We start from the raw sequence: 23,298 nt of genomic DNA, 5'->3' as shown, positions 1-23,298 counted from the left end.
TTAGATTAAATTAATGGGTTAAACATGTTTTTAGTCCCAACAATATATAGGTGAATTGAGTTTAGTCCTTCAAACTTTGCTGATAGCTATTAGTCCTTAATTTTTATTGAAAATAGTCTCATAACGTATGACCATTGGCAATGTACATGGTACAATTTTGACTTTGTTTACCAATCGTCTAATAGTATATTATGAAAAATTATATTGCGCCCCCTAATGTACTAATGTATTATACAAAATATTACTACATAAGAAAAACACAAACTTTCTTCACACTATTGCTCTTTCTACCTAGACGTGGCATTACCTTCCACTTCAAGCATTGAAAAAAAAAGGTCACCTTCCAGCCAATCTGCCTATCTAAAAAAAACCTTCCAGCCAATCTTTTTTTATAATTTAATATAGCAAACATAACAAAATTAGTTATTAAAACTTGCGTGATGGCTATGAGTGTTGTTATAAATCTGTTTTTTTTTTCTTTGGAGATATGATTAAGATATTGTCAAATATTGCATCATTATCAACCAATCCCCATTTTATATTTTCTTCTACACTGGGAAGCTTGCATGCTTACCAGCTTTTTTTTTTCTTCTTGATACCATTCTCTTACTGCTTCCCGTTTAAGGGCTGCAATGAGCAAGAGTAGAGAAGTATCCTGCACATTTTTGAAATTAAGATGAAGGCATAGATTGCTATATGTAGATCACTCCCAGGTGAATGAATGCATACAGTGATGCAAGCAAGGGCAATAAAGCTAGGATGACTCAAACTCTTTGCCACAATTGATTTGGTAGGCCATATGGATTAAAGTACCACAAAAAAGAAAGTAAATGTGTGAAACAAAATAGAAAAGCAGAACAAAGCTAAGTCAAAATTAAGAGTTGCGTCCAGCTCAACCTTCCACCCAACATTCTACAAAAAAAAAAACAGAATGAAGCATTAGAACTTAGTCCCTTTGCTAGTTGACCAACACAATATTGCCATGACTATGGTGAGGGTCACCCAGGACGAAATTTGAGGCTTATAAGTGAGCTTTGTTCCCAGATGAATTATTAGTAAAAATATATTTGGATCAACATACTTTTTCTCTGAATCAATTTTCAACACCCGGGAACCACTCACAAAAACTTTTCACAATTGGTTTTGACTTTAGAATCAACGGTAGAAGAATTTGCAAGCATACTATAAGTATTGCTTGACACACAAACAGAAGAAAACAATTTTCATTGTGTTCTTTTTAGGTCCAACTTTTTAGTGTAACGAAAGTGCACTAATTTTTTCATTAACATGGTGTCCTATTCTATTCTATTTATATTATGCACCAAATACAAGATAAAACTCATATTATATCTTATCCTAATCTTACCTGTCTACCCAACTCTACTACCAATTATCAACAATTAATGTAATTTGTCAGCACAGGAATTAGAGCGAAGCAGGGATTGAAGACATTGCTATAAGTTGTAAAAAATTACTGACAAAATTTACACAGAAGTTCATGAAACATACGTTTCTTTCAGTACCCAATAATAAATAAATATAGTCCATACTAGGTTTCATTATGAATTATTTCAACTACCTTTTGCTAATACCTTAATATAGTGCCTGGCAGTAATATATCTCTACACAGATTTGAGAAAGGCATGCAGTATAATAATTCAGAGTCAGTGCAATTTTCATGGTTAGAAGATAAAATCAGAGCACTTCCTCCACAAGATTTGAGATCTACTGTCTCATGGTTTCCAGCACTTACTGAAATCAATTTCAGTAGTAGTTAAAACTATGAGAGAAAGCACTTACTAAAATAAAATGCTTGTCACAGACTCAGTGTGTTTATGACAAACTTGGTCCAAAAAGAAAGGTTGCATGCGTAATTTGTTTAAAAAAAGGGAGTTGATATACAAAGAGAACTCTTCTACTATGATTCTGAAACCATAATCAATTTTGGGTAGAAGCTTCTACGTTTCAGAATTGATTCCGATGAAAGACAAGTGGAACCAAACATGCTACAAATAAATTTATGCCGCATACTGTTATAAGTGCACTATATCATTTTCAGAAACTAGGCAAGCATAAAATAATCCTTACACAAAAGTCACTGAAATTTTTTCAGTCCACTCTATATTTTCTCAAATGTGTGACAGCATGATGGGAACTGAACACCACTAAACCATATGAAGACTTGATAACAACTATAGCCTCCATGTGAAAGGCCTTTAACCTTTGCTGCTACCAATATCACCGTCCAAAATTGCATGCCTAGTTAAAACAATCTCTTTAACAAGATTTCTGTAAGTGAATGGTCTAACAACTGCTCTCAAAAATAGCTCTGGAGGAATTTTGCTCCTCTTGATCTTTTTCCTCCATGGGCCAATCCCGGCAATATTCCACTCATCTGGACTAACCTTTGCTCGCTTTCCTCTCATGGCGGTTTCATCTCCATCATCAACTGAATGCGCTGTTTGTTGCTCTGCTTCCTTCGTCATCATTTGACTCTTATAATATTTGTTAGAGATCTCAAGACTCCTCCTTGCCCAATTTTCCATTGCGTCTGCACCACTTGTTGCGTTTTGAAACTCCTTCTTCAAGTCCTTCAAATCTTCTTCTATAGGAGTATCCTCTTTCATGGCATGAAATTTACCATCTTCATTTTCTTCCATGTCCATAACAACATCTTCGTCTTCATCATCATCAATCTCCTCCTCCTCCTCATCCTCCTCATTCTCCTCCTCATCATCATCGTTACCTTCATCCTCAATCCAATCTAGAATCTCAGTTTCCTCAGGATCACCAACCATATCATCAGCATCTTCATCAGGGGCATCACAACCCAGCTCCATCTCTTCCAACTTAGCCTTCCACTCTTTAGTATATGGATGTAACAGTGGCACTGGATGATTGGTCAACAGAAACTCCAAACATTTCGACTTTTTCTCATCACTCAATTTTTGGTATGCATTAACCACATCATCAACAAATGCCTTTTGATTCACTTTCACAATCTTACACAATCCACCATAATAAGTACATGTCTCAACAGTACCATCATCATTTTGTAACTCAAAAAGATAATTATCTTCTGTGCTAGGATCAAGAAATGGAACTATTGCCCTAAAAAAGTTATCTTGTGGCTCAAACCTGCACTGGAAAACTGGCTTCTTCACATATATAATATCAGGTCTCATCCAAGCTGCACATTTCCCTATCAATGACCTGGCCGTGTTCCCAAGTCTACCCATCAAACTCCACTTATCTAATCTCTGTTTACCAGCTTCAAGCACTACTTCACTAACCAATGTCCATTGCTGCCAAGGAAGTTCCGAGATTCTCCATTTCGGGTGCCTTATGAATACCCAAAAATACCTTAATTTACTTTGATCCAGCTTCTTCACTTTTTCCCCATAATCTTGTTCCATTTCACCCTGCTCAATCTCCTCCCACTCCTCATGATCCTTCACTTCACTGATTATCGTCACACACTCATCTGTTATCCTGCCGCGAACCGGATCCCCAATAACAACTCCACGCCAAGAGTAGGGTCCGTACTCGCCATACTTATACCAATCATTCGGATGGCGTATATTTGGATCATCCTTCTCCATGAACCGGACCATTCGATCATACCCAAGCCCAATTTGTTGAAGCAAATCCTCAGAGAAGTTATCAGCATGATTCCCACCTCCCCTCGGGTTTTTGAGCCGGTAGAATAAAGACTCAGCATACTTCTTGCTTTTGATCCTGGCATTGCGCTTTATCTTTCTTCGGAACTCAGCATTGCCTTCAATTCGACCAGAACCACCACCAGGCTTCTTCTTGCTACGGCCCGCATAAGACCGGAGGTCTCTCCTGCAGGCATTATCTTGAGTAGGGCATAGTGAAATAGGGAACTTACTAACTTGTTTATTAGGGTTTCGCGAGAACGAGACAACGGCAAAGCGTTTGTGCGGTTGGAATTTGAGGTTTGTGGAGTTGGGGAAAGGTGTAATAGAAGAACATAGGAGGTAAGGTGAAGATGGGTTGAGGGTTCTAGGCAAGAAGTCAGTTGTAAGATTGGTGAGGTCCATCTCAAATATCTCCAATTAAAACCATACAAAGACAACCTTCAAAAATAATATCAATAACACATAGGCTAAGAATCAGAATCAATTTATATAAAACATTCAGACCCTAATGTAATTGAGCTTAAAAAGAAGAAAAAAAAAACAGAACAGAGAAGAGAGTGTTGTACCGTTCGCGATAATCAGTTGCCTTCAACCTCGCAAGCACAGTGGAAAAGTTTCTCCAAGCACAGTGCAGCTCTCTGTTGTCTATCCTGGAAAAGTTTCTGGTGCGTTAGGTCAATTGTTTTAGTAAGTTATTTTTTATTTTTTATTTTGAGTAAAATACACTCACCCCCTCAAGATTTGCAAGAATGATACTCCACCCCATTCTTTTTTTAAATCTACACTCCACCCTATTTTTTATAAAGACAAAATTTAGTGACGAAAACAAATTCGTCACTAATAAAAAATAATTACTAATTAGTTAAAATTTAAATAAGTTTAATGCATATACACTATCATACATTAATTTATGAAAATAATTTTACTGAATTAAATTTAAAAAAACAATCCACTCTGTCTGTTAAGTCCACGTCCCATCTGTCTCCAAATCATATTTCTAACCACAAACGGTCACCACCAAGCCTTTGCTCCCTTTAACACGACGGCCACTGTCCCAGAATGTGAAACCCCATGGCACCACCATGCATCAAAGTTTTGTTGCGACCTGAACTACAGAACGTGAATCGCACATTTCCAAAGCTACATGTTCAACTACTTCTTGTGAACTTCACCCCCTTTAAGTTGCGAGCGAACGCTCTGTTGGTCACATATTACCATTATATCCCTTTCTCTTTTCTCACTTTAGCATCATTACCATTATACCCCTTCCTCATGGTTGCCATAAATTTATTGAATATGAGGAGGAGATTTTAGCAGAGTTTGACAACTTTTTTTTTTTTTGAATTCATAGTTTGACAACTTTGGAAAGGGGGGTTAGATTTCCTACCTCCACTATTAAATTTCACACCCCCATTTTCGGATTTTCAAGTTCCGATTTTATTTCGGAATTTTATATTCTGAAATTAATTCGTGATTTGCAGTACAAAATATAATGTAACACCCTACTTTAAAGTGAGAAAATACTTCGGAAACTTAATTTCTGAAATATTTCAGAAATTATCGGAAATTAAGTTTCCGAAAAGTGTTTTAAGTGTGGCATTTCTAATGAGTGGGGTGCCAAATCCAATGATCCTTGGAAACCCAGGTATATGGATGTTCAATTTTTGTCCTTTCATATTTACTTGTTTAATCATAATAAGTATGCTTATGGAAGGAACATATTATTATGCTTCATTTTAACCATTTCCATTTACTCTACCTCTTTGGTGAGTACTGAATTTGAGAGGCTTATTAGTTATTAGGCTTAATTACAACTTTGGTCCCCGACGTTTATCAATGTCACGATTTTGGTCCCCCACCTAATTTAATTACATGGATGGTCCCCGAAGTTGTAGGTCGTGTGCAACGTTAGTCCTACCGTTTATTTCTTAATGGATGAGGCTTACGTGGACGTCTAGTTGGAGAGAAAAATGAGATCTGAGGAGAGAGGGAAACACGTGAGTATCACGTGAACTCACGTGAACCTTATATGAACTCATTATACCCAAATCTGAAACCCTAGGGATTTAAATCGCGTTACCTTCTTCGTTCCAGGGAGGTTAGGGGTTTGGGTATAATGAGTTTAGATAAGGGTCACGTGATACTCACGTGCTTCCCTCTCTCCTCATACCTCCTTTCTCTCTCCAATTGGACGTCCACGTAAACCTCATCCATTAAGAAATAAACGGTAGGACTAACGTTGCACACGACCTACAACGTCGGGGACTATCCATGTAATTAAATTAGGTGGGGGACCAAAATCGTGGCATTGATAAACGTCGGGGACCAAAGTTGCAATTAAGCCTAGTTATTAGGGTTTGCTTAACGAGTAGACAAGTATAGGAACTAAACTGTTTTGGATGGGGCATTCTGCAGCTGCATGAGACTGTAGAGCAGCAACTGAAATTGCATAAGTCTGGAATGAAGTCGATCAATGGTTTGAGCTTTACATTGCTAACAACACTACAAAGAAAATTTAGTGAACTGGAGATAATGGTTTTAATTTTAAGCAAACGAGATGCAATGTAGTGAGTTTATGAGGCGTGGATGTGAAAGTTCTGTCAGATGTTTTGATCTATTGGATGGGTATAGAAAGTTGTCTAAATTAAAGGAAGATACACCATTGCTAACTGCTTCCACATTTCAAATAAATATGCAAACACTAGGTTAAGATTGGGTTTAGTGATGTTTTTACAGTAGAAGCTTTTTTCTACTGTTCACTAAGAGAGTTCCTATAAATTTTATATTTATATGATTTTAAGGGAAGGGCAACCAAGCTACATCATCTTTTCTTTGATGATTTCATTTTTTTGGTATTCTAGATTCCCTAAGAAATTGAGCGTTGATTTATAAAAATTGATCACATCTTTGAACATACACAAGTTGGATAGGAAGATGTTATATCTGCATTTTATAAAATTGGTGTCCTTGTGTTGCAGGATAGTAAAGACAGAACAGATAGAGCAAATAACAGAGCTTGAAAATTTGGAGGAGGTATCTTCTAAAATTCAAGGCTATATAAATTTCTGACTATCAAGCAGAAAGACAACAATGTAGAGGAAAATTGATAACTTGTTTTCGTTTTAGACCTGTGTTTTGCTATTATTCCCTTGATGGAAAAATAAATGGATGCTTCTGTCATGTCAAGGTCTGTTCCTTTGGGAGAAGGTTCTTTTTTTTGTTTTGATCTGAATGAAATGTTTCTTTCCTTCCTCACTGAACTTGCATTCTGGTTGTTTGTTCTTAAGAATGGGCTTTTTTTTAGTGCTGAAAAGTGGATCATAAGTTGGATGATCGGTTGAGGGTAACTGAAATGGCTGATGACTTATTCCCTATTTTTAACTCAGTCGCCAGACCTTTGCAACAAATTCATTGTCAAATGCATATGAATTTCATGGACAGATCTGTACTTGCAACAAGTTCATTCATTTAATTTGTTTCTCATTCTTTGCTTTGTGTTCATCCTGACAAGGCATTAAAGTAAGTTCTATAATTTATTGTTTCACACTTTTAACATGATGCTTGTGTATACTTGAATGTTATGAATCATTGTAGCTTAATTTCTCTTGTGTGTGTGCTTACCAATGCTTAGATGCTATTGTTTGACTGAAGGGAACATGAATCCGTCTGTGTGTGTGGCATCATGGAAAGGCCTTAAATATGTGTTTGAAGCTGGTTCTAAAGCTACAATTATGGTGCTCCTCAAAGACCTCCAATCATATATGTATTATTTTAAAGACCTCCAATCATTTCTCATGAGTTTGCCCTTAACTTTGCTGTAGGTGGAATGAACTTTCAATTAATACAAGAAATGAAACAGCAACCAGTTTACTATTAGAAGGCACTGTGGAAGACATTAATTTTGCTGATGTTGCTGCAGAAGCAAAGCACGCATCTGAAGTTGTGGGGACATGCTCTCAAGCTTTCACATGGATCTTTCCCAATTTCTCTTGGTCATGGTGGTTTGTTTTGGAGAAGGAAACAATATTCTATAGAGGAGAAGGAACAAGAAGATCTGATAGTATTTCAACTAGTTCTGCTCTGGCTATCCAACTCCTTCGTAGAGGCCTTTATTCATAAATGGTGCATATAAATGGGGAAGAGAATTGCTTCCAGATCATGGGAGCAATAGGCTTAGGAGTAGTACAATATGTATCAATATAATGTATTTGTAGAAACACATTAGGTGTGATATTTATTTGCAGTTTTGTAAACTTTGTAATTCAGTTAAATTGTGAGCTATTCCATATTTGAGTTATATATTGTGTACTCTTTTGGTGACAATATCTTATATAATTAATGAGCTAAATTGTGAGTTAAATTGTGAGCTACTCCAAATTTGCAGTTATTATGCTATTATTTCTATTTTGATTTGTTTAATTTGTGAATTATCCTTATTTTGTTTGAGCTGGTTAGGCTGCTTCTTCCATATCGTCCTTTGATTTTGATTTAGGCAAATCTTTGAATCGTTGGTTCGGATTCTAATGCGCAAGCTATGCAATAAGCTAGACTTGGGAGTTGATTCATCTACAATGCAATTAATCCATTATGGTCGGTTATGGTTTGAGCCTTACATTGCTAAGAACACTACATAGAAAATTTAGTCAATTGGAGATAATGGAGATAATGGTTTTAATCTGCCCAAACCTCTCCTAAAACTGTAGAATCATGTTTCTGGAAGCTCAAGGAGTAATTCTGGAAATTTTGCATGATTCTGGGTTGATTTGGATCAAATCTGGGTTCAATCTTCATCGTATTAATCGTGTTCTTCATGTTCAAATCGGTCCTTCTTCGAAACTTCCCTAAAACTCGACCAAATCTCTCCAAAACCTACATAATCGTGTTTCTGGAAACCCAAGGATGAATTCTGGAAATTTTCGCGAAGTTCCGGGCACGCTTGAGACGTTTTTGGGTTGCTATTCTTCAGCTCCGGCGTGAGCTTGAAGATTTCGGCGAGCTGGATACAAAAATCCCGATGCATCCTTCAAATCCGTAAGTTTTTTTACCTCTGAATTCATTTTTGGCCTCTAATCTTTGAAATTCCTAAATGAAGTAATAAAAATCATGAAAAGGTGATTTTTTTAGCTATAAATTAATATTAAGCCACTTTGAAGTGAGAACAGATTAAGGTTAGAGAAGATTTTGGAGTTGAGCCAAGAATAAAAGTGATAAGGAAAAATTTGGAGTTGAGCCAAGAACTAATTAACTTTAGGATGATTAAAATGTTCTTAACCTAATTATTTGTCACATAAGATGATTTAGACTATTCATATTATAAATATTTTATTTTTAAGATGATCCTTAACCTAGGTAAGTGATTTTTATGATGAGTAATGTGATTTTTAATGCAGCTAATTAATTTTAAGATGATTAAAGTTGTTCTTAAGGTGATCAATTGATCCTTATAACGATTAAAGTGATTCTTAGTACAAGCAATTGATTCTTAAGATAATTTAACTTATTCATATTATATATAAGAGTTTAATGGATATGCACTGACAGTGTAAAATAGTTTTACACAGACATCCAATTGAATTCCGCCAAATCAGAAAATATCTTATTCTTTTAATTAAAATTAAAGTCAAATGTAATTATCTCTCCTATGTGGCATGCTTTGATTGGATGACTGTATAAAACTATTTTACACTGTCAGTGCATATCCATTAAACTCTATATATAATTGATCTTTAAAAAGATTCTTAACCTAGCTAGGTGATCGTAAACATGATTAAGATGATTCTTAATGCTACTAATTAACTTTAAAGATGGTGAAAGTTGTTCTTAAGGTGTTTAATTGATCCTTAGGATGATTAAAATATTCTTAACCAAATAATTGGTCATATAAGATCATTTAGGCTCTCCATATTATAAATATTTTATTTTTAATATGGTCATTCACAAATTAAAGCTTTAAACAGAAAATAACCAATGAAGAACAACCTGAGAAATAGTTGAATCAAACGGAATACTTTTTTTAGAGCAGAAAAAACGACATAAAATCATCGTTTTTAACAAATTCTAGATGCATATAGCATAGTGTAAACAGCTACCGTAAACAACAACTACAAAACAAGAACCTATAGCATAAACCCGGATGCTTCCTGTGAACTCAATGCTTTACTTCTTAATTGGATACAAAAATCCCGATGCATCCTTCAAATCCGTAAGTTTTGTACCCTCTGAATTCATTTCTGGCCTCTAATCTTTGAAATTCCTAAAGGAAGTAATAAAAATCATGAAAAAAATGATTTTTTTAGCTATAAATTAATATTAAGCCACTTTGAATTGAGAACAGATTAAGGTTAGAGAAGATTTTGGAGTTGAGCCAACCATAAAAGTGATGCCTTTTCCAGGAAAATGCAATGACTTGGCATGAGAGAGTGTTCTGTTGTTGTCCCATTTGAGACCAACAAATGAGCTCTCGAGTCCATGAAAATTTGTTCTTAAGGTGATTAATTGATTCTTATAGCGATTAAAGTGATTCTTAATACAAGCAATTGATTCTTAAGATAATTTAACTTATTCATATTATATATAATTGATCTTTACAAAGATACTTAACCTAGCTAGGTGATTGTAAACATGATTAAGATGATTGTTAATGCTACTAATTAACTTTAAAGATGGTGAAAGTTGTTCTTAAGGTGTTTAATTGATCCTTAGGATGATTAAAATGTTCTTAACCAAGTAATTTGTCACATAAGATCATTTAGACTGTAAATATTATAAATATTTGGACTGGGCGGGACATAAAGACCTCCATGCCCGCCCAAAACAAGCAATCAGCTGGACGAAGGAAAACATGGCGGGAATTGACGAAATACCGAGGATTCTCGCCCCCTTCAAGTGGTCCCGTAAGCCAGCTGGAAGATTCTCTTGGATTTGTCTTATGTGCATAGGGATTTGGGCCCTGATTGTCAGGCCCAAATGTAGGAAAAGTTCATGTCATGACCATACCCCTCTATAAAAGGGAAGGTCATCACCTTGTACCAGAGACTTTTATGACCATTAATGAGATTATTCATTTTTATTACATTTTTGCTATTTTAGTGCTCTGCTAGGGTTTGCTTTTTGTACTTTTCTTACTTAAGCTTACCTTAGAACGCAACATTGGCGCCGTCTGTGGCTCTAACCTAGATCTACAAGTGACGTAGAAGGTGAGAGTTACGATTCATGGAAACTCATTCGTGCGCTGTGGGTCGCCGTGACCATCGCCGGAGAGGTGGTGGTCGTCATGGCGGACGCGGCGGCGGTTGAGACAACAATCGTGCAGTACTTCAAGAACAAGAGTAGGAGGCTTCCTCAGACGTTGTTCACTTGGTGGCGCAGTCACCCACGTCGCTAGTAAAACTAGCTCCGGGCAAGCTCTCAGATCTGATAGCCAAATCAGATCCATGTGTCAGGCGAAGATCAACGCCGCCTGAGTACATAAACTTAGAAGATCTTAAGAACAGTGCTCCGAGGAAAGCACAGGAGGTGATAACAGGTATCACGCCAGTGGCTATGCTGGACACCTTGCAAAAGGTACAGAGCCAGAATGAACAGTTACAAGCCCAGGTGGAATATTTAAACCAGATGCGAGATTTTAAGCAGGGACAACGTCTCGAAGCTGAGGACGTCGTTGAATTTCAACCTTTTGTTCCTTCCATCACAAAGGTGGACATACCAAAACATTTGCAAACAATGGCATTAGACGACTTCTCGGGCGATTCTGATCCCATGGAGCATTTGAGGTACTTTAACACCAAAATGGTTATTGGTGGGGCGACGGATGAGGTGAAGTGCAGACTGTTGCCATCGACATTCAAGGGAATGGCGATGCAGTGGTTTATTAGACAACCGCCTTTCTCAATTGACAATTTTACGGACTTATCCTCCTCGTGATATGATGGATCTTCGCGCTCGAGTTCAGGAATTCATCTTAATTGAGCAAGACGATCAGAAAAAGCAAGAAAGGGAAGAGGGAAGAAAAGACGCCCTGCCCGGCGTGGTTGCACAGGTTAAACCCAAGGCTGGAAAAGATACAAGGCTAGCTCAAACTCCACGCACACCAAGGCCTGGCCCATATCATAACTCTAAACCTGGATTCCATAATACGTGGCATAGAAATCCCCAAGGCACCACCACAGCTTCGGCTAGTCAACATGTTGCCTCGCCAAATACGGTTTCACTTACTAAACTGAATGCACCCCTAAGCACCATACTGAGGGCAGTAGGACAGACAAATGTTGTGCAATATCTGCCACCACCTCGGCGACCACCAACTAATGTAGACACAAACAAATGGTGTAAGTTTTTTACCCTCTGAATTCATTTATGACCTCTAATCTTTGAAATCCTAAAGGAAGTAATAAAAATCATGAAAAAAGTGATTTTTTTAGCTATAAATTAATATTTAGCCACTTTGAATTGAGAACAGATTAAGGTTAGAGAAGATTTTGGAGTTGAACCAAGAATAAAAGTGATAAGGAAAAATTTGGAGTTGAGCCAAGAACTAATTAACTTTATTGATCTTGAAAGTTGTTCTTAAGGTGTTTAACTGATCCTTAGGATGATTAAAATGTTCTTAATCTAACTATTTGTCACATAAGATGATTTAGACTTTTCATATTATAAATATTTTATTTTTAAGATGATCCTTAACCTAGGTAAGTGATTCTTAGGATGAGTAATGTGATTTTTAATGCAGCTAATTAATTTTAAGATGATTAAAGTTGTTCTTAAGGTGATTAATTGATCCTTATAACGATTAAAGTGATTCTTAGTACAAGCAATTGATTCTTAAGATAATTTAACTTATTCATATTATCAGGGCCGGTCCCGACATTTTGGAGGCCCTGGGTTAATAATAAAAATGGACCCCTAAATTTTTTTTTGGAGAAAGTTTAATAGGTTCACTAAACCAAAAAAAGACCTTTTACAGCGCTTTGGACCTCTAGCCGCTGTAAAATAGTATACAGCAGTACAAAGCGCTGTAAAAGATGGACTTTTTAAAGCGCTTTTTTAAAGAAAAACGCTGTAAAAAGTATTCGAATTTTTTTTTGAGGCCCCTTCTTTTTGGAGGCCCTGGGCTGTGGGCCTGCTTGCACAGGCCCAGGGCCGGCCCTGCATATTATATATAATTGATCTTTAAAAAGTTTCTTAACCTAGCTAGGTGATCGTAATCATGATTAAGATGATTCTTAATACTACTAATTAACTTTAAAGATGGTGAAAGTTGTTCTTAAGGTGTTTAATTGATCCTTAGGATGATTAAAATGTTCTTAACCAAGTAATTCTTCATATAAGATCATTTAGGTTGTCCATATTATAAATATTTTATTTTTAATATGGTCATTCACAAATTAAAGCTTTAAACAGAAACTAACCAATGAAGAACAACCTGAGGAATAGTGGAATCAAACGGAAAAAAAAATTCACAGCAGACAACTCGAGATAATAATAGTGAAAACGTGGAAAGGATGAAAGAGCGAAAACGAATGTTTGAACTAAGGGTTGGGGTTTTAGATCGAGGAGAAAAATTGGGTATTTGAATGAAAAGAAAACATGTCGGAGAGGATGTTCTGATAAATCATGTTTGCAGGCTAGCAAGGACTTGGATGGTTTGCGGCGAAAACACGCAGACCTATTTTTAGGGCAGGGGTTTGAGGGAGACGCTCGACTCTCGGTTTTCAACCAGTTTCTTTTCAAGTTAAATTTTTATATATCTAAATAATGTAAAAAAATAACAATGTATCTTCTATCTTATACACTAGTGCGTTTCTTCTGCATAATTGGCATGTCTGTTGCTGCATAATTAACATGTTCATTGTGTAGTGTGTATTATGTGTTGAATGTTCATGGTATTATCGTTTGGAAGGGATTGGGTTTTGCATGCCATGTGAGTTGTTGGCTTGGAGTCACAAGTGTGTATTGTGTGTTGAATGCACATGGTATTATCCTTTGGAAGGGATTGGGTTTTGCATGCCATGTGGGTTGTTGGCTTGGAGTCATGAGTGCGTATTGTGTGTTGAATGCATATGGTATTATCGTTTGGAAGGGATTGGGTTTTGCATGCCATGTAGGTTGTTGGCTTGGAGTCACGAGTGTGTATTGTGTGTTGAATGCTCATGGTATTATCGTTTGGAAGAGATTGGGTTTTGCATGCCATGTGGGTTGTTGGCTTGGAGTCACGAGTGTTTATTGTGTATTGAATGCTCATGGTATTATCGTTTGGAAGGGATTTGGTTTTGCATGCCATGTGGGTTGTTGGCTTGGAGTCACGCATGAATCTTTTGTTTCTGGACCAGCGTGATATCGATGTGGAATGGTGGGGTAAAAATTAGTCATATTGTGTTGGTTTGGGTGGGCAATCCCTATATACTAGCTTATATTGACACTATTGTTTGTTTCTTTTTTGTCATTTTTCCTTCTCTTGCTGAATTTTGTACTTTGTTTGTGGGTTTGGAGTACCCTTGTACGCCTTTTAATAAATTGTTTGCCTATAAAAAAAACACTAAATAAATGAAGATTTTATTTTCAGTAATGATTCATTTACACTTCTTTTTTTTTCATCTCATTTTCACATATTTTTCTTTTTATCTCTCTACATTTTTTGTCGCATGACTTATCATATCATTCATTTCTCTCATTTCTCTTCCTATATATCAAGGCGGAGAGGGGGAATATAAATTACAAAACATTATTCATTTCTAGAAAACCTATGTTACGTGTCCCCTCTAAAAATGTGGATGCTATTATCTCAACAAAAAAAACTTAAAAAAAACCTGAAATAAATATTGGAAGTTTTTTTATTTAACCTAACAAATATGAATTTGGAAATAAACAATAATCATATATCCAATTATTTTCTAAATATTTATATATATAATTTTAAATTATTCAGAAAATTACACCTTACCTAAAAAAATATCAAATTAACCATTATTGCTAACCAATGCAAAATTTCAAAATCAGCTCTTGAATTCACCTTGTTATATAATAAAAGAGTTATCATTTTGATCAATGAGACACTCCTCACAAAAACACTTTCTTATTAAGCCACATCAACATTTTTTAAAGAAAATAAATAAATAACTATTTAATTAGAAATCTCCTCTCTCAAATCACTTTTTCATCAAGTTCTCCTCTTTCATCAAACACATATCCTCCTCCTCAAATCATTGTTTTGAATTTAGTATTCTTCTAAAGGTAATAAAATAAGAGAGATAACACAATCTTTAGTTTTGTAATGTTTAGTTAATTTTCTTTTTAAGTAACTATTTTTTCTATGTTTTTTTTTGCGTGATTGATAGCCAATCCGTAAGTATACGGATCAAGCGAAGTAATATAAAAGATTTTCGAACCACAAGGATAATTTGTTTATCAATTTTTTCTAAGAGTTTAATGTTTAGAAAAAAAGGAAAAGCAACACTTTCAACCCATGCATCTAATTAACTAATCAGAATATCTATTTAACATCTAATATGAACTTCAAACAGTTAACTTCAACACTTACTATTACTTTTAATTAAAAAAATCCATAAACCGTTAATTTCTTGACGATTTCATCTCTCTCCCTACCTACCGATCAAATTTTAGGTTAGGTTTTAGGGCAAAATCAAGATAGTAGTTATTAACACCCGCCTCTCAGTTAATTCCACCTCCCCTTTTAAGTGCGTGTAAAAAAGGGAGGTGGAATTAAATGAGGGGAGTGACATTAACAATTACCCAAAATCAAATACTACATCAAATTTCTCTTCAGATTCTCAAACTTGAATAAGAATCGCAAGTCTACCCAATTCCAACCGAGTCAAGGGAAAGAGTTTGTATTCAAGTTAACTCGAATTATACTATGTAGAATCGTAAACTCGACCGAGTCTATAAGTTGACTAGTGAGTTTGACAATTATGTTCACAACGACTCCAATTTTCTTGTCAATTCACGTTGTGCTGCTGACGAAACAAAACAACGTTCAATTTGGTTATACACTTCCTTTTTTATACCCTTCCTTTTCCCAGACAAAGCAACATTCTGCACCTCTACCACCATCGAAGGATGTGAGGTTCAGGGATGACACCCATTGATGAGATACACTCAAGTAGGGGTGCACATGGGTTGAGTTGGATGGATTTTGGTCAAAATAAAATCCGAACCGATCAAAATTGTATGGGTTGGGTTGGGTTGGATTTCACGAATTTCTTCTTCGGACCCGATCCGAACCAACCCGACGAAGTTTGGATTGGGTTGGATGGATTTATTGGGTCCATATATTAAAATAATAATATATCTGAAATATTAAAAAATCTTGCAAAAATTATTATAAATTCAGAAAAAGTTATAAAAAATACTAAATATGTTATTATACTAAATAGCATGAAAAAGACACAAAAAATTATAGAAATAATACCACATAAATGACATATAGCCAAATATCATGAAAACATAAAACTTAATTACTAAATGACATGAAACAATCTAATATAAATAGTATCTAAAAAGTAAAAAACAACACTAAATGTCATGTCATGACACTTAGAACTTAGATGTCTCCAACATGCCAAATAACTATATATAAACATGTAACAAATAACTACGAACAAATACTCTAAGTTCAAATATGACAAATAACTACAAATACTTAAGTCTCAAAGTTTCAAAAAGTCATCACTCCGACACTAGCAATCAAAGTATGAGTAAAATTATAAAAATTATTATTATATGTATGGATTCTGGGTTGGGTTGGATGGATTTGAACTGAATCCGAAATCCGATCCGAACTTGGTTGGGTTGTAGTAAAATCCATCCGACTAACCCGATTGCCCGATCCAACCCGCATTTTTTCTATTGGATCAGATTGGGTTGGGTGGGTTCATTGGATTTACCCGGCCCATGTTCACCCCTACACTCAAGGGTGACACCCAAATTGTTGATGAGCTACACTACCACAGCCGCACAGGAAAAATGAGATGGTACTCCTTAAGCATTTAACAGACTTATGTTAACATTATGGACTAAAAAGCATCACTTTAAAATAATAAGGGACATAAACCACAAAAAAATAAAATATTAGAGGGACTGAAATAAAAATTGATACAAATGTGCATACTAAAAACATATTTAAGAATAATAAAACAGCATTGTATGGAGCCTGCAATCTTTGAAAAAAATAAGACTTTGAAATAAAGATCATTAGGAACAATATACCAGATATTAGGCCCAAAAGTCTAAAACTATGTCACAAAAGAATAAATTGAATTTTACAAGCAAGTTAAACCATGCACTAACTAACTCTTACGATCTGATGTCAAGGATTAAATAAACAAATGCTTCTAGACAATTATATAGAAGTGATATCTCCACATACTTTCAATTCTCAAGTGTGTATGATGACCCTTTTCTTGCAGGGACCAAAAACAAGAATGTGAGTTTTATATATCAACCGCGTAGTAGGTGCTTATCACAAACCAAGACCCTGTAACTTGCATGAGGACCCTCAGATGTGTCTCGCACCGTCGCTTGCCAGCCTATAGCCTTGGCAATCTCAACAAGCTCATCCATTATGGCAAGAGAATCACGGATGTACGCACGCCCACCAGGTCTCAGTATCCGGTCCATCTCGAGCATAATTGATGACACATTGCATCTGATAACAGACAAATGCAACATATAGTAAAGAATCAGCAAGCATTATAGAAGCACTCCCAACATGATAAAAAAACACAGTAAATCTGTACAAATGTCTTATTTGCTATCAGCATTTATGAAGTGATAATATTTTTAGAATGGATGTCTTAGAGGTCTCAGTCTCTCTCCCTAAATAATGTCACGTTCTTTGTCTCACCTGTGGAATTGTTCATGTCAATTAAAAACCACTTCGGTAAGGTTATAAATGTCATACCAAAGTATTTTTTTATATCTGAGATGACATTATTTCATTGGTTGGGAACTTGGGATAGGGACACCATTTGGGAAAAAGCTTATGTTAGTAGCTTATGAGTTAAAAAATAGATTATGAGGAAAGGCAAATTAATCCAACCATGCCATAACTAGGACTAAGATAGAAGAACTGACAAGGGGAGAAAAGGTACCTTTTCTTCTCCACAGAAAGTAGGTTTGCAGCATGCAGTAAATCATAGGTTCTTGGATAGGTGTCAAATGGTTCACACCTTAATCACAAATCATAAAATAGAGAAATATCAATACATGCTGACATGTTCACAAAATATTAGTTCAATTTCCTTGGTATGTGTTCAATATAATCTTGAATAAGTTTAATGAAGTACCAGTCATGCATAACTCCAATCAGCCCACGGTCATATATAACAGGTAAAGTGTTTGGGCCACTAACAGGGACGACATTCATAACCCAGCTGTCCAGATTCTGGTCAATGAATGCAGCTGCAAATCTGCAAAAAATACTCGGATGTTGAAGTTATCAGAAAACCCTAAATTTATATTTAAAACAAGAAATAGGAATAGGATAAAACAATACCCTCCAAAACCAGCTCTCATGTCCATAACATTTCTAAATTTCATCGTCTTCCAGTGTAATCCACGAACATAATTTTCTATTATTTCATTCCAATACTTCGATTCTGCCCTAAAAAGCTCATTTCTGGATATGAAACCATCAAGTTTTACGCTTTGAAGCCTATCAGGTGGAGTGTGCAAACGTGCAGGCCATCTGGTAAGATTTCGTCCATATCCATTCTCGGGCAATGGAGAGATGCATGTTTTCAGATTAACATACCTAAAGTCATGAAGCAAATAATGAAACACCTGATAATGGGCAGGGAAACTTTAATAGAAGTATAAAACACTGATGCATGAAAGTTATCACAAAGCTTGATCTAATAGTCAATTACTAAAAATTATATACTTATCGCCAGGTTTCTTTCCCATGGCAGCTGGCAAAGGGATAAGGGTTGTTTCTAGATATAGAATTCTATGAGATCCAGGTAGAAAAATTCTAAACAAACGTGTACAATCAAGTTAGATAACTTATTCTGCATTCATCATTTAATTTCCATTTCCTTTTGTTTTTCATCTCATTGTATTTCTCTTTTCCGCAGAAGAATTAACTTGCCTATAATTTTGGTGCATGCTTCGACAAATGTGAAAGCCTAAAATATTAAAGAAAGTATGTACTAAACTACTAATAAAAATTAGAAATTGATTATTTCGAGGACCCTGTGAATTGTTGATCTGGGAATATTAGATAGTGCAGTGTTTTTCTTGGTATACCTAGTTTAGCATAAAATTGTATAGCTTCAACAAAGTTATCTGGAAGAAAATGAAGTTTCACTTCTTTTTTCCTTCGAGGGCTGTTGATCATGAGCTTCTAGATAGTGTAAAGCCATTTTTTAATCATAGTTTAGCTTAACAATTTATAGCTTCAGCTGAAGTGTCTGTATTGAAATGAAGTTTCACTTTTTTTTGCCTTTGATTAAAAATTGTAGGTAGTTAAGCATTTTAACATCAATGAAGGAACTAATTTACTCCTTGATTCTATGCTGGAAAGCTCTATCACATAAGACGGTAGTGGTGATAATATATAATTAGATGAAAATGTCATATAATCATCTATAGATCAGGAAGGCAAGAACACAATACCAAACATTGTCTGGGTCGTCACTTGGGTCACAAAGTGGAGGTTTAGTTCCTTCCTCACGGTTTAGATAGCAGCTATTGTCAGAAGGTTTCTGCCATATTGCAACATACCCATCTTTTTTCAACAACTTCCAGCAAAGACGAGTAGTAAGATTAAGCATCTCTGAAGATACAAAACCCAATGTTATAATCAATGGATGCTGACCACATTCTTAGGAATAGAGTTAGACCAACCCTAATAAATTACTAAAATATTCAAGTAATTACAATACAAATCACAGAAGTAACAGTGTAGGAAAGAAAATGGAGCAGATGAGCACGAATTTGATACCACCACATAATAACATGCTTCTACTTAAACATCTTGTAAGTCATAGCATATGAGAAAGAGAATAATAGGTTAATTGTAGAAACTTTGACAGCAAGGTGCAGAAGTTCAAAAAATTTGCTTTGAGCAATGAATGAATCATTGAGAGAAGGTTTAGGTCCAAAGTATGGCCATTTTAAGATTGTATGCTAATTCTGCCTGTCATCTAAACAAGCAGAATGAAAACAATTAACAAACAACTTGGTGGATACATCACGTCAGAAAGCGTTAATATTAATCCAATGGTACAAAATAAGCAATGGATAAATACTACATTGAGCAGTACCTTCCCATTGTTCTTCCAAAGCTTCCTCATGTTTATAAACTGGTTGGGCAGCCCAGACAAAGTACCCACCTGCCCTTAGCATTCTATTAACTTCAAGAAGCAAAATTCCATCTTCATCACAAATGAAAAAGAGAATGTGTTAGAAGAAATTCAAAGTGAGCATCTGACACAAAAATGGGAGGGGAATGAAACAGCTCTCATTCTATTTTCACAGGCAGTATTTTGTTAATAACATTTTGAGCAATTGGAAATGAGCCCTGCCACCCCCCACCCCACTTATTTCTATTTCTTATTAAAAAGCCAAGTATTATCAGGTTAAGATTGATATCGAATCTGCATCTAGCCATTTACAACCAAATATGAAGAATCTCATGGGGATAAAATCAGGACCCAAGAAGAGAGATTTCAACAATAAATAGAGACTAGAGGATCTTGATTATAATTTGTATCTGTTTTCACAAGAAAAAGTGCATGTTTGAATCTAAATACACGGTAAGCTTAAAACAACAGGGGAAGATTAAAGGGGAGTTGGGGGCATGAATAGAAATGCAAATATTGACATTTACATAATACACGTAAGGGAGCTGGAAATCGTAATATGTACTCCCACTCCCAATTAGCAGTTATAAAATAGACCTTGCACATACAAGAGAAACTCATACCATCTCGAGTCCAGTTAATTCTGCAGCGTGAACAATGTATCAAGTCAAAAGCTTGACTTGGATATAATAAATGTCTGGTTGCAAATGCAGCCACCATTGCTGGCACACCTCGCTCCAGAGCAAACTGGATCTGATTTTCATGGACATCCTTGGGAGCAACAGACACGGTCACAACATTTCGTGATAATAAGTACGCACCAAAACTGGCTACGCCACAGCCAACATCAAGAGCAACTCTTATATGCTGACCAAATGTAATGTCAGGAACCATCTACAGATCATACATAGCATCAGCATTGTCAAAGATGCACCTATAATGTCTGAAAATGTGAAACCAAAGTATATAATAACCTTTGCAATATGGTCCAAGTATTGATCTGCTCCGTGTATAAATTGAGTACCACCACCTGGAAACTTAAACTTATCTTTGTCTCTAGAAATCCAATTTTGACCCCCTTTGTCTTCAACGAGGCGTGTGTGAGGAACATTACTATACCATACCTACAAGAGAGAAAATAACATTGCATTAAGAAACCAATGTATGCCCACCCCTACCCCACCAAAGCAGAAAATCGAGTAAATTTACAATTTAAACCATGCATGATGCAACTTGTATTGCTTTGAGCCCGGAAGTTTTCATCTATACAAATTGCCCCCAAATATCTTTGGTCCTGAAAACTTCTGCCTATAAATTGCTCCATAGGGATGATCTTGTTAGCAAGTTGATAACTTTGGCAGGGTGAACATCTTTTTACGACCATATTGTATATTTAGTATATTTACCAACAAAAAATTCCAAAATAAGTTCTGCAAGTGGAATTCTATTTCCCCATTAGTTTATAAGCAAAACAAGCAATTGGCAAAACTTCAATACAAGAGTCAGAAGAGGAAAATTAAGTCCTGCTGTACTCTTGCTGCAAAATAACTTCTCTTGGTAATTTACTTCCACAACTCTTTCATAATTTTTTTTGTAATAAAACAAATAATACTACTTCCCATTCTTTTTATCTCTGCATTCCCCTCCCCTCTCTCAAACTAACACATTTTTGGTCTTTGCCAAATGTTCCCACCAGTTCGGGAAACTATAGTAGTCTCTCCCAACAAATGATCTCTCAAGGATCGAACTTGTGTTCTTAACCCTATGGGGTCTAGCTCGCTTACCAGTTACCACTAGTCCAACACCTTGTTGGTCGAACTAAACACGTTGTTAATGTTATTGCACATGTATTAAGAATAACAATTAATAATATCACCATTTAAAGTAACTTCCTAATATACCCTTGATTTCTAATATAATCAAAATATAATTGGTAATATAGCGACTAATGTTTCCATGAAAGGTAGTCTATACATAATACATTCGTTTTGGCCGCATTCAATCTTTGATGCAGTAACTGCAGTCAAGGAATATCCATCTTTGGATAAATATTAGACAACTCAAACTCTGAGACCCCTTAACTGAAGTAGTAGCACCAAACATTAACTACACTGAATCCATTTCCACTATACACAATGTTCCATATGTTACTAATTTTAGTAGAGCTAACACATTCTATATTCAGAACAGGAAATGTACCTCATCTCGGCTTCTAGGCCACGGAACCGGTGGCCGGTACCCTTTGGGCGGAGGAACCAAGCAATTCAACCCTTTACCCTCCACAGGACAATGCCTCTCAAACCTTTCCCCTTTCTCCGTAGATTCCAGCTTCTCAATCACCTCTGCATTATCCAAACACGGTATATACTCGCTCATACTCCGCGGGCACAACCCAAACCTCTTCACCGCCGGTCTCGGACCCTGACCCTGACCCTGACCCTGACCCGAACCCGAATCCTCAACCCGGGTCTCGTTCCCCCAATCCTCCACCATCTCCGGGTCAAAATCCCCAACCTCGAACTCCTCCGACATCGTGCCATCGTCCTTCAGAACACCGAATTTCTTCATCGGATCCTCCACCGGTGGTGGCGGTGGCTGTACTGATTTTGCGGTTTGCGTCTGGTTGCGATCGGATTCGATTAGCGAAGAGGCGTTGAAGGATTGGTTGAAATTGGGGGAAGTGGCGACCTCGTGGGTTGTGGCGGTGGCGGTGGTGGAGGTGAAGAAGATGAGCTGCTGGTAGCCGTCGGAGTAGTGCATGCCGAGGTAGAAGAAGGTACCGGCGACGACGAAGATAGCAGCGATCTTGAGGAAAACGGTGGTTCTGAGGAAATCGCCATTGGTGGAAGCTTTCATGCTTTCTGGTGTTGAATGAAGAAGAAGAAGAAGAAGAGAGTGAGAGAGAGTGTGTGTGAATTTGAGTGTTCACAGAAATTGATGAACGAGAAAGACGTGACGACATGAGCTGGATTTGCTTAATCATTACTCCACCGACAAATTAGTGTGTAATAGAGATTTTTTCTTCCATTAATTAATTTGAACAATGAAAATTCAAAACTTTTTTTGAAAATTAAAATTCAAAACTAGATAAAGATAAGTGTGTTAAAAAATTATTAAATAATAATAGTATTAAGATAAAGATAAGTGTGTTAAAAAATGATTAAATAATAATAATAGATAAGATTTAGATTTAGTTCAGATTTATATATATATGGATAAATAGAATTTGTGGGATTGGAGTGATGGTGCATTGAGAAAGAAGTTTGTTCGTCATCTACATTGCTGAGTGAGGATTTCCAATTTTTTTCAAAAAG

General features: G+C 36.1%; 2 protein-coding genes across 2 annotated transcripts; both read right to left on the bottom strand.

Moving 5' to 3' along the window:
- Positions 1-1,899: 1,899 nt before the first annotated feature.
- LOC130733691 (uncharacterized) lies at positions 1,900-4,332 on the bottom strand. Its single transcript, XM_057585926.1, has 2 exons — positions 4,229-4,332; positions 1,900-4,100 (listed from the first exon to the last, which is right to left on the bottom strand). The coding sequence occupies exon 2, from the start codon at positions 4,062-4,064 to the stop codon at positions 2,217-2,219; it is 1,848 nt and encodes a 615-aa protein (XP_057441909.1). The 5' UTR covers positions 4,065-4,100; positions 4,229-4,332; the 3' UTR covers positions 1,900-2,216.
- A 12,506-nt stretch (positions 4,333-16,838) lies between these two features.
- LOC130733690 (probable methyltransferase PMT11) lies at positions 16,839-22,939 on the bottom strand. Its single transcript, XM_057585925.1, has 9 exons — positions 22,184-22,939; positions 20,959-21,108; positions 20,608-20,878; positions 19,946-20,056; positions 19,296-19,455; positions 18,175-18,432; positions 17,966-18,088; positions 17,771-17,848; positions 16,839-17,325 (listed from the first exon to the last, which is right to left on the bottom strand). The coding sequence occupies exons 1-9, from the start codon at positions 22,838-22,840 to the stop codon at positions 17,118-17,120; spliced, it is 2,016 nt and encodes a 671-aa protein (XP_057441908.1). The 5' UTR covers positions 22,841-22,939; the 3' UTR covers positions 16,839-17,117.
- Between the last annotated feature and the right edge of the window lie 359 nt (positions 22,940-23,298).

Source organism: Lotus japonicus, chromosome 1 (assembly GCF_012489685.1).
Source record: "Lotus japonicus ecotype B-129 chromosome 1, LjGifu_v1.2".
Classification (NCBI taxonomy): Eukaryota; Viridiplantae; Streptophyta; class Magnoliopsida; order Fabales; family Fabaceae; genus Lotus; species Lotus japonicus.
The sequence above is the reverse complement of the archived record's forward strand: the minus strand, read 5'-3'. Positions and strand labels throughout refer to the sequence as shown.